At 40.6% G+C, this 16,696-nt stretch overlaps 1 protein-coding gene and 1 non-coding gene across 3 annotated transcripts in view; both read right to left on the bottom strand.

Annotated features, from left to right (window-relative positions):
- The window catches only part of DNAH5 (dynein axonemal heavy chain 5), a 289,955-nt gene that overhangs the window by 237,620 nt on the left and 35,639 nt on the right, over positions 1 to 16,696 (bottom strand). Inside the window, exon 1 of one of the 2 annotated variants that reach the window (XM_058715830.1) lies at positions 1,191 to 1,489. The exons of the other annotated variant lie outside the window; for it this stretch is intronic. Within the exon in view, the coding sequence (XP_058571813.1) occupies positions 1,191 to 1,247 (57 nt within the window). The 5' untranslated portion in view covers positions 1,248 to 1,489. Of the gene's footprint in view, positions 1 to 1,190; positions 1,490 to 16,696 lie in introns of those variants that run through there. 2 annotated transcript variants of the gene reach the window in all.
- LOC131489882 (U7 small nuclear RNA) lies at positions 6,579 to 6,641 on the bottom strand. Its single transcript, XR_009250794.1, has one exon. It is a non-coding gene; the product is annotated as a U7 small nuclear RNA (small nuclear RNA).

A 16,696-nucleotide genomic window follows, 5' to 3' on the forward strand; every position in this document is an offset into this window, starting at 1 on the left:
ATTAATCAAGATTTTTAGTCAATTAGTCAAGATTTTTATCATTGATTTTAACATTAAAGACTCAGCAGTCAGGTATTCAGTGAGAAGTTTAATTCATTCACTTTATTAACCAAGCACAAAATTAAGGTGGATCAGCACCAGGCTCCGTGCTAGGAGAAGGCTACCTACAAATGGAGAGCCCATCATCCCTGTCCTCCAGGGACTCACAGTCTAGTGAGGGAAGGGGATAGGTAGACAAATGTCATTTCACTGCAGTGATGTGACAAGGGTGCCAGCAGATGCAGAAGCAAAGTGCTGGGAGGGCTTCTCAGAGGAGGCACTGCTGGCATTTGGTCTTAAAAAATGAGTGTTTACAGGCAAATACGTCCCAGGGCTTGGCTGGAACATGCTGACCTTGGAACGGATGCATCGGAATTGTGGGGCTGGGGAAGGGAAGGTGACTGGTGGCAGAGCGCTGAGAAATGCAGAGACAGCATCCCTGCCGTTTTGTGGTGAAACAGCAGGTTGCAAGGCTAGACAGAATCATCTGGGCTGCTGGGGATGCATAACAGATAGTGATCCAGCCCTGAGGAAGCACGGGTTAATGTGGAGAATGGGGTCCTAGAGCAACCACCATTTTCTTCTGACATTAATTGGCAGCGGAAGAGGTTCCAAATCCCTCTCTGCATTTGCATAATAAAAAACTGCTGAGCTGAGCCCTATGCCAGGGAAGCTCATTCTTCAATGTGACTCCAAAGGCACATCCTTGTGTGACCTCATTTCCAGGCCTATAGAACCGGGGATTGATTCCAAAGAGCAGAGAATCTGCCTTAACTCTCTCCCATCACCAACACAAGCATCCAGGGCTGAAAGAATGCAAAGTCACCAAAGCACCCTGAATGTGCTTTTTCCCCCTCAGACAAGCATTGTCCCCCCGCCCCAAAAATGCAGGCATGTATGTCTACAGGTAGTTATAGTTCAGGCAGCAACGTGCAGAAAAGCCAAAAGATACGGTCCCCTTCCCTCCCCTTTTTTTTTGTATGTGAAATATCAACGCGTAACATTACGAACGACCCCAAATTAGTAAGCAAACACGTTGCTCACAAATTCATCACGATATAACTTTGACATGTTTTTAGGTATTTGGCCACATGGTGTGAATGATGGTAATCCAAGACCCACGTGCAAGTTTACGGACAATAGCCCCTTACCGTTAGAATGCGGGTGACACTCTGCTTCCAGAGCTGTCTCCTACCGATCCGAAACATCACAGCAGTCTGGTCAGCAAGTGGCAAGAGGTCTTCCTAAATGATCCTGTAACTCCTGGAGGCCTGCCCCTCATCCAACAGGCTTTCAAGTGAACCCTGCTCTGGAGGACCAGAACTTCACCTTCACATGTCCACTCTGCATGCATTACTCACCATATGCACAGGATAAAAATTTAAAGTGCACCTGTACTATTCAAGTTTTCCTTCTAGAGTCTCCCCCCTCGGCCTCTCCTCTGCTCCGAAGCCTGTGTTGTTAGGGCAATACCGTTTACATCCCTACAGTGCACTGTGTCCCTCACTTGTGTTTATCAACCAGTCAAAGCATTTGAACTGCTCGGTTGCGTCACTTCTGATGTTCGTTGAATTCCATACACTGCCCAACAGTACGCTTGGAGTCAACAGAAGTATTTGAGTGATTTCCTTGAACAGTGAGAAACTTTAAACCACATCAAAATAGAAAGCAGAGAAAGCCACTCTGAATGAATTGCTCAAGTCAAGAAATTCAGTATTACTTGGACTGAACAACTTTATGTGCACGATTAACTGCCAGCATTGTGACTAATTGTGACTAATTGTCAGATGGGCTGATTGTGCCCCAAAGGAGCCGTTTCGTCCCATAAAGGGAAGCCTATTTCATATGCAAATGGAAAATGATGTCCATAAATTACTTTTGCTCACCCAGTTGTACATACAAATAAACCAACGTAATTTTTCTATGTGACTAAATATCTTGATCATCCTTACTGTGAAGACATGAATGGGAAACCATGGCCAACGTGATTTGAGAGATCCAATTTCTCTCGTCAAGACGAATAGAGAGCAGGACATTTAAGGTAGGTCATTGTTGGGGCGCCTGCGTGGCTCAGTCAGTTAAGCGTCCGACTTTGGCTCAGATCATGATCTCACAGTTTGTGAGTTCAAGCCCCACATCGGGCTCTGTGCTGACAGCTCAGAGCCTGGAGCCTGCTTCAGATTCCATGTCTCCATCTCTCTCTGCTCCTCCCCTGCTCATGCTCTGTCTCTCTCTCTCTCCTTCAAAAATAAATAAATTAAAAACAAAAACAAAGGTAGGTCATTGTTAAATCCAGGATTTGGTCCTTGGAGTTCAAGTCTCGGGTACTCAAATCCCAAGGATAATCAGGAAATAGGGGACTCATCTTACTAATATTCTACTAACTAACCTTACAAGACTGACTGGAAAACCAAGATGCTAATTTGGTTTGAAACACCAGGTGCTGGGGCACCTGGGTGGCTCAGTCGGTTAAGTGTCCGACATCCAACATCGGCTCAGGGCCTGATCTCACAGTTCATGGGTTCAAGCCCTGAGTCGGGCTCTGTGCTGACAGCTCAGAGCCGGGAGCCTGCTTCCAATTCTGTGTCTCCCTCTCTCTCTGCTCCTTCCCCCCACTCATGAAAAAAAAAAAAAAAAGAAAAAGAAAAAAGAAAAAAGAAAAAAAAGAAACACCTACTGCTGATTTGGATGCTAATTTGGTATCTGAACTTGGAAGTCTGACCTGCTACGAGGGTGTGGCCTCCACATGTAGGGTTAATACAAGAGAGAACACTTAGACCTGAATCTTATTTGGTAAGCAAAGAACTGGAGCATAGAAAGTTAGACTTTGTTTATGGAACATTTTTTAAATCAACCTCTGGGTATCGGTGAGCGGCTGTTTCCTGTTCTAATTGTGAATGAAGAAGGTGTCTAGACTAGAAGTCATTCTCCTCTGTGCGGGGTTGAAAGGTCACCAGCAAATAGCAGTGTTTTCTCATCCTCTTTGTTCAGCCTCTTAGTGTCAGTCCCAAGAACCTTCCGTCAACGCATGACCTCTGGACAGAGGTTACGCTTCATTATATGTGTGCTTATCTTTCATTAGTTACATTCGATGGCGCTTCCCTAATGGTGTGTCAGGCACTATCTTTGTGCCAGCAGCCCATTTACAACATTATCTCTTGGGAAGAGTTACTTTCTGGAAAGATTCCTGCAGATGGCTGATGGTATTCATTTTGTGTTTGGCAGGCATAACCATGGCTCTCTCGAGGCTCTGCGGTTAAACTGCAAAGTCTTCCAACCCCTGTCGCTGAAATCAACCCCCTCTGGGCAAGGCAGAGGCAGGTGTCTTCAGGGATCCCCTCAAACGAAGGAAGCTAACCGAGAATTGTCGTTAGCAGCACAACCAAGGCGAAACACAAGCGTGAATCTACATCTGACCATCTGCCCCTCACTGTCGGCCTGAAATAAAATTGATTTCTGGTTGCTGGAGAGGAGTTATCAATCATTACTTGGAGGGAGTCTCAGGAGGGTCTTCATATGTGTAGTTTTTACCAGGCGACAGTGGGCAAGACTCCTCCTACAGGAACAGTTATGCCAGGGACACCCCAGCCCTGTCTGTGTGGACAGCGCACTCTTCCAGCCTACGAGTACTGGCCATAAACAAATCTTACATCAGACTTAATGAGAAAACAAGGGTGGACAATGGGCCTCATGGAGGGAAAGGACTTCATCCAGAAATCCAAGTACCTTCAGGCAAGGTTTGAAGTTCTACTTCCATTCATTCACTCATTCACTCATTCATTCATTCATTCATTCATTCATTCAACAAATGTCTGTGAGTGTCTTTTTATGGGGCCGGGCAACTGTGCTACATACGAAGCATACAGCAGCTAATTAAAAAACACACTTAATCAAACAGTAAAAACTGAACTGTGATACGCGTAATTATTTTATGGAACACTCAAAGAGAAAGATAAAATGCTGCCAAGTAAACCTGAACACCACCTCAATGTTAAGATGCATTCTGGATCCACAGATGTTAAAATGTGAAAACTGTATATCTCAGGATCGGTGACAAGCCGTCATTCCTGCCTTCGTTGGGGGAAGATATTAAATAAACCACATAGTAATAAATACATAATTATAAATAGGATATCATTACAAATTGTGAAACGTGCCCTTAAGAAAGAAAATAAGGTGCAAGCTTCACCTGGATCTGTATTCTGAATAATTACCATGTCAGGCTTACATTGCTGAACTCTCCATCCCTGAATTATGGAGACTCACCTACCTTGGGCCTTGCAGCCCTATGTGTGCAACCTATGCCATGTGGCAGTATAGAAAAGTACAACCACTGAGGTCAGACAGACCTGGACTTAAATCCCAGCTCTGTTCTCTTGTAGCAAGAGGACATCAGAGGGAGCTTTTGTTTCCTAAATTGTACATTAGAAATAAATCCACCTGCCTAAGAAACAGGTGATGATTTAAATGTATGTAAAACTCCTGGATCCTCATAGGCACGTAAGAAATGAAAAATGTGACTATATTTTTTCTTTGCAAAAATGTTATCACTACAATTAGTGGCAACAGCAAGGTAGGGGGCAAATTCTCAAGGGATTTAGCCTACCCCCACAAACTCCAGTCTAGAGCTATTTGGAAATTTTGGTCTTGATTTCTATGTCTCAAAAAGTATTGTATCCAAGTTTTATCAGTTACCATCTACACATTTATCATAGATTTCCGTCTCTAAGAAACACGTTACTGAAGCCAGCAGGATCAAATGCATTTATCAGTTTAATGACCTCCTAAACAATGATACAGTGGGCAGCATATAAAAATGGCAAACAAGTTCAGTGGGATGAGAAAGTACCATATTTCATCAACTGTGAGTTGCATCTTTTTTGAGCTTTTTATTGTATTGAAATTAGGTGTATCTGATAGGCACCCTTATGACTGCTGTTGCTCGGCAACCATCGTGACATGGTTGTCATTATCAGAGTTTATGCAGACTCAGTAGTCACTCCAGGTGGCATGACAAGGCCATAGCTGCACCTGATGTTAGTTAACAAACCACTGAAGATGCATTTGAAGAAGGAAGATGCGTCCTGGTTGTTTTCTGAAAATCTTCCACTGACACCTTCTGGGAAGATCAGGAAAACACCAGCGTCACAACTTACAGAATGAATGGCAGTGGATGGAAAGAATCCCAGAAGGGTCACACCCTGACACGAAGAAGCTTTAGAAATTTCTTAGCCAATTCATTGCACTTACATTTGTATGGATACACCAGGGTGACAGGTGATTTTTTTAATCTATGGTCAAGGAAGTCTCAACAAACTTTTTTCAATTAAATTAAAATTCTGGAAAAGCAATGTATCCGATCATGGTGCCTCAATGCATCGTGATCCCATGCTTCGTGGGTTCAAGCCCCGTGTCGGGCTCTGTGCTGACAGCCCAGAGCCTGGAGCCTGCTTCGGATTCTGTGTCTCCCTCTCTCTATGCCCCTCCCGTGTTTGCACTCTGTCTCCCTCTCCCAAAAATAAATAGATATTTTTTTAAAATTTTTTTAAAAAGGAAACAAACGAGCTAAATAAAAAGAGGCAAATCCTCTTCTCCCAGCCTCCATTTTGCTACCCCTAAGCTATTTTTTTTTTTTTTAGAAATCCTGGTTGACGAAGGAATGGGAAAAAAAACACAGATGGAATTTGACCATCCGTGATGGAGGAAAGAAAACCCAGGGGTCAAAGATAGGTTCCATTTTGTCAAGCTTGGGTAAAGTGAAGAACCATAATAATTCAAACAGGAACAGGGGGATCTGGAGAAAGAGTATATTTTGGAGACTAGGTGACTGAAGAAATGTAAGCAAAGCTTTCATTCTTTACTTTTCCTATGGGTCTTTTCATCTTGAAAACATGACATCTGTGCCTGCAAGGCCAAAACAGTACTTGTATTCTTGATTCCATCATCATTTAAAAAATCATAACAGAAGAACAAACTCATAATAAAAAGGAACTAAAAATATATTCATTCAACAATCATTTGAGCTGCCTCCCCTCAAAAAGCAGTTATCTTAAAAGCTCCAGGTGAAGTGATATGGGTTGTTGCTTTTGCCCCATTTCCACGGGTTGAAATTGTGCAGCAAAAGCTGAAAAAAGATGCATGCATTTTCTGAAAGTCTCCTCTGCCTGAGTTCAAAGAAGAGGAAGGGGGAAAGGCAGGAAAAATCCCAGAGGAGGATACAGAAAGCTGATGCATTTCGAGGAGAGCATACACTAAACAGAACATCCACGTTCTGCAGGCGGAGGCCAGAGAAGGAGGGAGGCTCTGTGCTAAATGCGCCTTCCAGATGTTGTTCCTTATAGTGCCTCTCAAGTGCAAGTGTAAGACCTGGGAACTTTTGGCACCTGGAGAGGGGCATGCCAAAGGAAAGAGAATCTCAGGAACATTCTTCCACCTTTTCTCGTCTTTTCCTTGATGACACTTCCACTTATGTCCAGAGAAGTAATGTTGCCCTGGCTCTGGGGAGACACACTTCTTTTTTTTTTTTTTTTTTTGGGGGGGGGGGTCCTTCGGGTAAGGACCGGAAAGCCTACTAGACAAATCCTAAAAGAGCTATAACACTAGAGAAGCCACACTTCTGATCCTGATGCCCACGTACTGGTTGGCTGGATGACACTGATAAACCACCAGCCACGCTGGTCACCTCTTCCCTCGTGAACAACACGAGCTAGGTGGCCAGATGATCTTGCAGGCATCACCCGGCTCTAAACAAAATGCGTGGCCTAAGTGAGTGATCTCTGCTGCTTGGACCCTAAATATACATTATGCTTAAAGTTACAGACATGTTATCTTAGTAGGAATTCGAGACACACAATCTTATAACATAGCATACAAAACACTGGAAAAATTTTGATATCATTGGCATCATCTGAAATGACGCTGATCACTATAACATTGCAGTGCTAGGACACCTTTAATAATACTGTTTTCCCCATAGGCATTTTTTTTCCATTCTAGATGCTGATGGCTTGAACAAATGATGCTCCGTGGACCATGATACCTGCTCCTTGTGTATAATGCTGCAGTGTTTTACAAGATTCTTCTCCCAAGCTCCCAAGTTCCCAAAGCTCAGGAACTCTGAATAGAAATGTAGAATTCGGGGCGCCTGGGTGGCGCAGTCGGTTGAGCGTCCGACTTCAGCCAGGTCGCGATCTCACGGTCCGTGAGTTCGAGCCCCGCGTCAGGCTCTGGGCTGATGGCTCAGAGCCTGGAGCCTGTTTCCGATTCTGTGTCTCCCTGTCTCTCTGTCCCTCCCCCGTTCATGCTCTGTCTGTCTCTCTCTGTCCCAAAAATAAATAAACGTTGAAAAAAAAAAAATTAAAAAAAAAAAAAGAAATGTAGAATTCAAGTTTTAAATGCATTTCATAGAGTTCCTTCTAGTATGTCCTCCTAGCATTTGGCTTTGGGGTCGGCTGCTTATTAGCATGGTTATATTTTCACATTGAGCCTTCCCAGACCATATTGTCTCGCTTAGTTACCCCAGTCACTCCTTGTTTAGGACCAAAATTTCAGCACCATACGACATACAACGGAGAAAAATAATGCTTCTTTAATCAGAGCCTGTTTACAGTGATAATCACAGCTTGGGGATGATCCTATGCCTTAATTACTTGTTCTTTCAGAAATGCAAGGTCCGAGAACATAGAAGGCCAGTATCAATTAGAGGCCAGAAGAGAACCCTTACTAATGTGATAATTTCTGCTTCGTGAAAGCAGTAAATGCAAATATTTACTTTTATGTTACCTTTGAGTTGCTGTTGTTCTGCATGGGCATCTTAGGCACCAGGCATGATCATTTTTCCAAATATAAAACAACAAAAACTCCAGCTTATAGTCCTTCTTTTGTTTTGGTTCTGATTTAGTTTACCAGGTATTTATTTAGGAGAAAACTATTTCGTTACATCAGTCACTACCCATACCAAGACCTGGTCTCTGGGATTGAAGATGTTTAGGAACAACAGATAATACGGAGACATCCCTCAGCTCACATCCACCTGTTCCTGCTGACTCCCACCAACAGACACGCACAATTCTGCAGGAACCCATGACTCCAGCTGCAGAAATGAGGGTCAGGTGCCCAGGTCTCACTGGGCGATCATTTTGAAGGCATCTGTTATTATCATAGTTGTGCTTATTTTTGTTGAACGAAGGAAAAAGGTAGAGAGTTAGGTTCACCAGCAAACATAAGAAACCTCACTTAATATTGCATTTATTTCCTCTTTGCTTTTCTCTCATGCCAAAATATTGTAACGTGGTAACCTCAAAATCTTGCTCCCTTCCTGTGGAGAAATATTTAAAGAGAAAAGCAAAACAAATGCCATTCAATGTAAAATTGAGTCCTGTTATTAGAAATTATTAGTTGATTCACTCAAGAGGCATCTTCTAAAGGTGATGAAAAATAATTCCAGCCCAGGGTCTCGAACATCCTCCTATTGGAAGCATATTAATTAGCTGCCATGGTATAGGAACTTCCCAACTTAAGATAGCTCAACTTTGGAAACCCCTACTTGCTATGATTTTTATCATAAACATAAACCCATGAACATAATCGAGACATATTTATAAATATGCTAACCAATGGTTAACACTCAAAACCATGCCAAGGAGTCTGTCAGTAAAATGAGATGCGCTCACTTGTAAAACAGAAAAACTTTTGACTCCAAGAATATGATCAGATACAGAAAATCCATGCATCTGAAACCAAGCAGTAATTTCTGGAAAGACTGTCTTGCCCCTCTTTGAAATGCTTAAGGATAAACTTGAGGAAACAGCAACTGAAGATTTTCCAGCCAGAGCCAGGAATGATTTGGTCACCTCGGAAAGAGAGTTACTGGCAGATCAGAGTTCAAGGGAAAGTTCAGACACTTTGCTTTTGGTGACCCTGAACCGCCATTACAAACTCCCAGACACCAGGCATGGATCTGTCCTGTCACAGCTATATTTCTTCAATGAATGGAGACAGTCCCATTTATAGCCTCATTCACGAGCTTATTAGGTCTTTAGACCCCAAACTACCCACAGTTACAAATGAGTTACTCTGCTACCAACAGAGCAAAACGTATATCACCAAGGAAAACAGAAATAACCCAATGTATTTACCTGTTGCTGTTTTCTATATTTCACCTTTCTTAAAGACCGTAATACAATTTGTAATAAATGTCATTACTACCTATACATTTCACAAGGCAAATTTCAAACACTGGTGTTTCTTTCCACAGCAAAAATGCTAAAATATGATTTCAGAGAGCAAATGCAAGGTCTATTATCGCATACGTAAAGAATAAATTTGTTTTTGCTGTTAACAAAACTAAATTATATAAACACTATGCAGACCAAATGTGCTTTCGAAGCTTCTTTAAGAATGAGTTCCAATGCTTACTTCTTACCAAAACCAGCACAGCAACTTTCCTGACAGCAGAGATAAAAGGACCCAATTAATATTAACATATACACACATTTCCTATCATAAGTACATTTAACAATGTTTTATAATGCAACATCTATTTCCTGCTTCCCAAAGGACTGCCAGCTTCCTGGTTTTCTATTACTAATTCTTCCACTGAAAACAGTCAACACTGGGCCTTGTATTCAAAGGTAACCCCCCAGGTAGTTTCAAATATCCAAATGAAATGGTACAGTTAATTACATAAATCAACTTTCATTGAGTGAAGTGAATTCAATTATCACGGGGCCATAAATATACCAGGTGCAAACAACATAAAGGCCAGGATAAGGCAAGGTTTTTGAAAATGTAGCCCACTCATGGTGATTTCGTCTTTGACATGAAATTAATCTGAACGATTACTTTATTTCAATTGTTTTAACTTTCAAATATTACATCATCAAAAATGCAGAAGGTTCCTGTTCCAATAGGAAGCAAAGGTAACAAAGAAAGACCCTAAGGACCAAACCTGGTGGTATAACTCCTTTCCCATGTGGTAAGGAAATTAATTCTGTATTTTAGATGTGATTCAAGAAGAAGTGTTACATATTTTAAGAAACTGTTTTTAGTATGGCCCATTAATCCCACCAAAGTCAACCACCACTATATTTATTGAGCTTCTCTGATATGCCCAGCACAATGTTATTCAAATAAAAGATAGGAAGGGCCTCTTGGGTGCCTCAGTCAGTGACCAGCTCTTGATTTCAGTTCAGGTCATGATCTCACAATTTGTGAGATCGAGCCCCACCTCAGGCTCTGTGCTGACTGCTGACGGCATGAAGCCTGCTTGGGATTTTCTCTCTCCCCTCCCCCCCCCCCCTCTCTCTCTCTGCTCCTCCCTGGTTCGTGCTCTCTCTCTCTTTCAAAAATAAATAAATAAACTTAAAAAAAAAAAAGAAAGAAAGAAAGAAAGGTAGGAGCAATAGTACACCAAAAACTAAAGGGAAAAATCAAAAAGCTAAATAAAGTCTGTACTATTTATTTTCCTTTCATAACTGAAGAAAATAAGGGGAAATATGTTCCTGAGGTAAGTGTCCTGAAAGTGAGTTAGAGCAGGCCAGGAAAAAATACTTCCTTTCTGCTTTTTCACTTCCTTCTTTCCCCTTTCCCAAAGCAAAGGGTGAACATTTGAATCTGCTCCAATGGAAAATTCTAGAAGAGCAGTGTCTCCCTGTTCCCCATGACCCCCTCCCCCAGCACTGTATTGCTGCCACTTCCGGAGCAAGCGAGGGGGGTGGCCACTCCACCTTCTAAGCCTAGGTCTCCCTTGCTCTCTGGAAACCTCCCCATGAGCTTGTCTCCCTCCTTCCTTATAGAAAAGCCTAAAGGGAAAGTATCTCCCAACCGAATCTCGCACATTCTCCTTCACATCATCGCCAGTTCCCTTGCCATTCAGAAGATCATTTTGAAACCAATTAGGACGGAACCATCAACCCTAAGGCTAAGGCAGACTGAGGGAGCAGACTGCGTGGTGAGATTCCCTGCCAAACGATGGAAGAAAGAAAACACGAGGTGACCAATTGCTTATTACATAATAATAACAAAATGGGGGGAAACAAAAGTTGAAGGTGTTAATTCATTGAGTGATATAGAGCAGTAGGAGAAAATCTATTGCTTTTCTAACCCAGGAAATGCACAAAGCTGAAAACCACAGTCTCCGAAGAGAAAATCTTAAGGCAATTACCACTAAGAGAACGATAGTTGAAGGCAATTTTTCTCCAAACTGTTATCCCCATTTGGGAATTACATTTCTTTCTCTCTCTCTCTCTTTTTATAGAAAATTAATGAAATGGAAAACATTTTTAAATTACAAAAGTTTGTTCTGTAGAAAGGTTTCCAAACGGTAAGCATTCGATTTAGAGTTCATTTTTCCCTAATTAGTTCTATCCAACACTTGTACAGATTAAATCTTGTTAACCTCAGTTCAAAACTCTTATTTAAGTATTAAAATTTTATTCTAATATATAGGGAAAAGCGAGACCTACATATATATTCTAATATATAGGGGAAGATGGTTCCTTGTCAATAGTGTGCGACAACGAAGAAACAGCCTCAGGCCGCTTCAAACACCCCCGAGTGCCAGGCCGTCACCCCTCAACCACTCATGCCAATGGGGATACACGTTGGTCTCGAAATGTACCTTCAAAGTCTGTCTGAAACACACTCCCCTCCTTCTGTACAGGCTATAGTTCCACGCATGTGTCAAGCATCTGTTCCTATATCCCTTCCTCAATGGAATTCTTCTGGGGTCTCAGGAGTCCCTTCTCTGAAATTCTATTGCTCATTCCTTGAATCTAATCATTTTCATCCTGAATAATAATTTCATTTTAGAAATATAATTTGTACTAGAATTTTTAAAAAAAAACAACAGCTTTGACTAACATGATTAGCACAGCATCTGACACACAATAGGTGCTCATTAAATATAGATCAAGAGATCATTTTTAAATCACTTCTACTCTCATAACCAAAGTGACATTTATTTTTAAGTAATACCTCTATTTTTTAATCTTCTTGGAGGTATCCTTTTCCATGCCATTGTTGCTGTTGTTGTTGTTTTTATTTTTTAATTTGTTGATATAGATAGTGATAGGGGTGTCTGGGGTGTGCAGTACAAGGAATCGTTGATGGGTGTAAAAGCCAAATTCCGACCCCTCCTATCAGTGTCACTTTGGTCTGCTCCATTAGTTGAATGGAGGACATACGCTTGCTTGTTCTGTATTTCCATTTTCCTCTATTAGCCTAGACTGAAGCATGAGTGACACGTTGATCAACTTTCACATTTTTTCTTGCATTGAAATATACAAGCCAGAGCTCTTTTTCATTATCATTTTACTGAGTGATTATCAAATGGGATAGAATTGCAAACCGGAATTCTGTGAACTGAATTCTTCATTTGAGTGAATTTCAGTATAGCAAACATCAGCTTACCATTGCTCTGAGCGATCAGCTAAGGTTTCCAAACATTTCCTTATGGGGGACCATTGTTGCGATATTATTTGCAGTGTGGAATGTCAAAATGGTAGAACTCTACTATTAATAATGAATCTACAGACTCAGGGAGGGGCACTGTGTCTGCAATCAACAGGCTTAGGTTTATCTGGCTTTTTTTCTTTTCTTTTTAAAAAGAAATCTTCAGAATTCCAGTTACAAGATTTAGAGCATTTCAATCTTATGCCCTATAAAATCTTATGCGCAGAGGTTAATAAAATGAGATTAATCCAGAGATACTACATGTTGCGTTCTTTTCTTTTTTCCTTTCAAGCACAGTATGTTGTTAAATGATGCCCAGTCTACACTATGGAAGAGGGATTCTGGAAACAACTTAGTAATAATGGAGGTTAGCTGCCATCCAGTGGCTGGAAATATAACTCACTTCCCAGAAGAGCTAAGGAAATGCAAAGTGGACCCACAGCTCATGAGTACAAGGGCTACCAAGAATTTACATTTACTGTCTCATATTTACAAAAAAAAAAAAAAAAAAAGGAATGATGGGAAAATTGTCGAACCCTTTAATGAGAGAGAAGCCTCTTTTGTAATTCTAAGCCATAAGAAAATTTACTCATTTCCCTTCCAAAAATCCCCAGTTTAGAAACTTTGCCTACCTATATCATATGAGTGAAACTAATGAAATACTTGTAATTTAATTTTCTTACTTTTATTTATTTATTTTTGAGAGAGAGAGAGTGTGTGTGCGCACGTGCACATGCACACAGGAGCAGGGGAGGGGCAGAGAGAGGAGGGGAGGGATGGACAGAGAGAGAGAGAGAGAGAGAGAGAGAGAGACAGAGAGACAGAGAGAGACAGAGAATCCCAAGCAGGCTCCACACTGTCAGTGCAGAGCCCAAGGCAGGGCTTGAATTCACGAACCAGGAGATCATGACCCGAGCCAAAATTTATAGAGTCGGACACTTAAGAGACTGTGCCACCCAGGTGCTCCAATAGTGAAATAATTATAAATGATAAAACAGATCTGACCGCATGAAAGATGATACATTGGAGAGGCAAAGAAATACATATGTATGTATGTGTGTGTGCATATATATATATATATATACATATACATATGTTACATCAATCTCTAAAGAATAAAAACGTGAAATATATCCATATAGTGATCCCAATGTTGATAGTTACATAGTGAATTCACTTTGAACGATTTTTATCATTTCCTGTTGTGTAAAACGCAGTATCTTTCCCTCGCTTAAACTCCTTAACCTATTCTAATATGAACAATTCTAATATGAACATTTTTAAATAGTTTTTGTTTGTTTTATTATAAAAATAATGAAGGTTTATTATGGAAAATATAAGTAAAAACTAAAAATCACCAAAATCTGAGCACTATTAACATAGATTCTGCCGGTATGCTTTCTGTCACAAATGCCCTGGCTCTTCCATCTCCCACTTTCCTAAAAAAAATAATTAAAAAACATATATGTATATATACATATGTATCCACACATACATATGTATATATACCTATTTTTAATTTATAAGATATTAAAAAACTTTCTCATATTACTCAATATTGTTCCAAATATGATTTAAGGACTATATACCATATTGATTAGGTAGACTCTAATTTATTTAGTCTGTACGTTTTTTCTTAACTTTTAGATTGGTTCCAATTTTGCACATTATATAAGCACTATAAAGAATACCTTCGGGAAAAAAAAAGAATTATCTTTGTATACAAATCCTTGTATAGATCTCTGCTTATTATTTCAACAAATTGTTAGAAAAAATATTCCCTAAAATTATGCCTTTGGTTCCCATGAGAAATGTACATTTTTCATCTTTGCCTACCTGACAGATGGGAACGGTAGCCAGCTGTAACCCCATTGCTAGTATAACTTGCATGTCTTTAACCATAAGGGGCTGAACATTTTTTTTTTTTAAATTTTTTTTCAATGTTTTTTATTTATTTTTTGGGACAGAGAGAGACAGAGCATGAGCGGGGGAGGGGCAGAGAGAGAGGGAGACACAGAATCGGAAACAGGCTCCAGGCTCCGAGCCGTCGGCCCAGAGCCCGACGCGGGGCTCGAACTCACGGACCGCGAGATCGTGACCTGGCTGAAGTCAGACGCTTAACCGACTGCGCCACCCAGGCGCCCCAGGGGCTGAACATTTTTAAAATATTTATTAGATATTTGGTAGGGGGAGGTGGGGGGGTGTGGGTGTGTGTGAATTGCCAATTCTTGTCCCTTCTTATTTGTTCTCCTGGTGATATTCTTTCTGTTGATTTGTAATTGCACTTTTTAAGACTGGATAAAGATACAGTACACACACAGAAAATGAATAGCTGCTTCGACATTACTAGCATACAAAGTCGCATTAAAGACAAAAGCCTTAAAGATTTAGACCAAGATAGACGCTTCATTTTTATAAAAGGTATAATCCACTTTCAGTATATGGTAGCTATGTTCTAAAAACAAAAAAAAAAAAAAAAAAAAAACAGTATTAACATAAAATAAGCAAAGCACAACCTCTTAAAAATATAGGCAAAATTAACGGAAAAACAATAATAAAAGGATGTTCTAAACAATGTGTTAATAGAAATATATTAACTCTTATACAATGGAATACTACTTGGCAATGAGAAAGAATGAAATGCTGCCATTTGCAACAACGTAGATGGAACTGGAGGGTATTCTGCTAAGTGAAATAAGTCAGTCAGAGAAAGACAGATAATCATGTTTTCACTCACATGTGGAATTTGAGAAACGTAACAGAAGACCATGGGGGAAGGAAAGGGGAAAAAATCGTTTCAAACAGAGAGGGAGGCAAACCATAAGAGACTCTTAAATGCAGAGAACAAACTGAGAGGGTTGATGGCGTGGCGAGCAAGGGGGGAAATGGGTGACGGGCATTGAGGAGGGCACTTGTTGGGATGAGCACTGGGTGTATGTAAGCGATGAACCACGGGAATCTCCCTCTGAAGCCAACAGCACACTGTATACACTGTATATTAGCCAACTTGAAAATAAATATATCTTTTAAAAAGACAGAAAGGTAATCATCAAGAAAGATAGTGACCCTGCCTTCCAGTCTCTAAGATTATAACTTCAGTTAGCAAACAGTAAGCTTAATCACATTGACTATCCTCTTTAACAATTTTCAAAATTTTCCTTTACACCTCCATATTTAAAAAGCCTTCTGTTTTTTTGTTTCAGTGGTGTTGTGCTCAATTTAAACTGAGGTCTGTCCCCTACTGGAGTAGTACTGAATAAAATGTGTCTTACTGCCTTAAAAAAAAAGAAAAAAGAAAAAAGAAAAAAAGAAATATATTAACCCTTATAGTCTCCAAATAATATTATTCTTTTATATTGCCATAGATGGTTAACAAAACTAAGTAAGCCAAAGAAACCTTAATACATTATAGAGAACAAAAATCACACGAGTCGCAATCTGTTAAAATAATGTTATATATTAGAATTAATCATGAAGGAACTGCATATCCCTTGACTGCTTTAAAGCTTAGAAAAATAGGGGGGCACCTGGCTGGCTCAGTCCATAGAGCATATAACTCTTGATCTCGGGGTTGTAAATTTGAGCCCCTCGTTGTGTGTATACATTACTTAAAAATAAAAAAATACTTTTAAAAAACTTAGAAAATTGTCTTTTAAATTGCTACCGAACCCCTACAGAACGCCAAACTGCAAATACAAGCCATTTAGAATATGATAGATCCCACTAAAGACTCAAGAGGACCAATAAACAGAGAGAACGACAGAGGGACATATGTGAATTCACTTCCAGGGTCCTGGGAAAGGCAGGCAGAGAGGGCTGGGAGAGGGGTGCCCCTAGTCAGGCTGAGTTTGTCAATTCACCCCTGAGAGGCTCTGACCCTTGATGCTTTGAGTGCAAGTCTTTCGGGACCAGCCCAGCACCCAAGACAAGTCCTTGGGGCACCCCAAGTGCTTGAGAGAAGAAATGGGGCACAAAGGTGGGTCCGGAGAAAATGCATGGGAACTAGAGGTGGTAACTACCACTTAAAGTCTCCGGATTCAGTCCTTACCTGGTTCCCAGGTCCCCTCTCTAGAATTCTAGTTGTGTTCCATCAAGATTCCTCATTAACCTCTCCAGGAGAGGCATCCCAAATCTGGACTCACGCCATGCTACACTTGAATATGAGGATCACGGTGGAAAGCAGGGACCCAGGTGAAGAAACACA

Source organism: Neofelis nebulosa, chromosome 1 (genome assembly GCF_028018385.1).
Source record: "Neofelis nebulosa isolate mNeoNeb1 chromosome 1, mNeoNeb1.pri, whole genome shotgun sequence".
Lineage (NCBI taxonomy): Eukaryota > Metazoa > Chordata > Mammalia > Carnivora > Felidae > Neofelis > Neofelis nebulosa.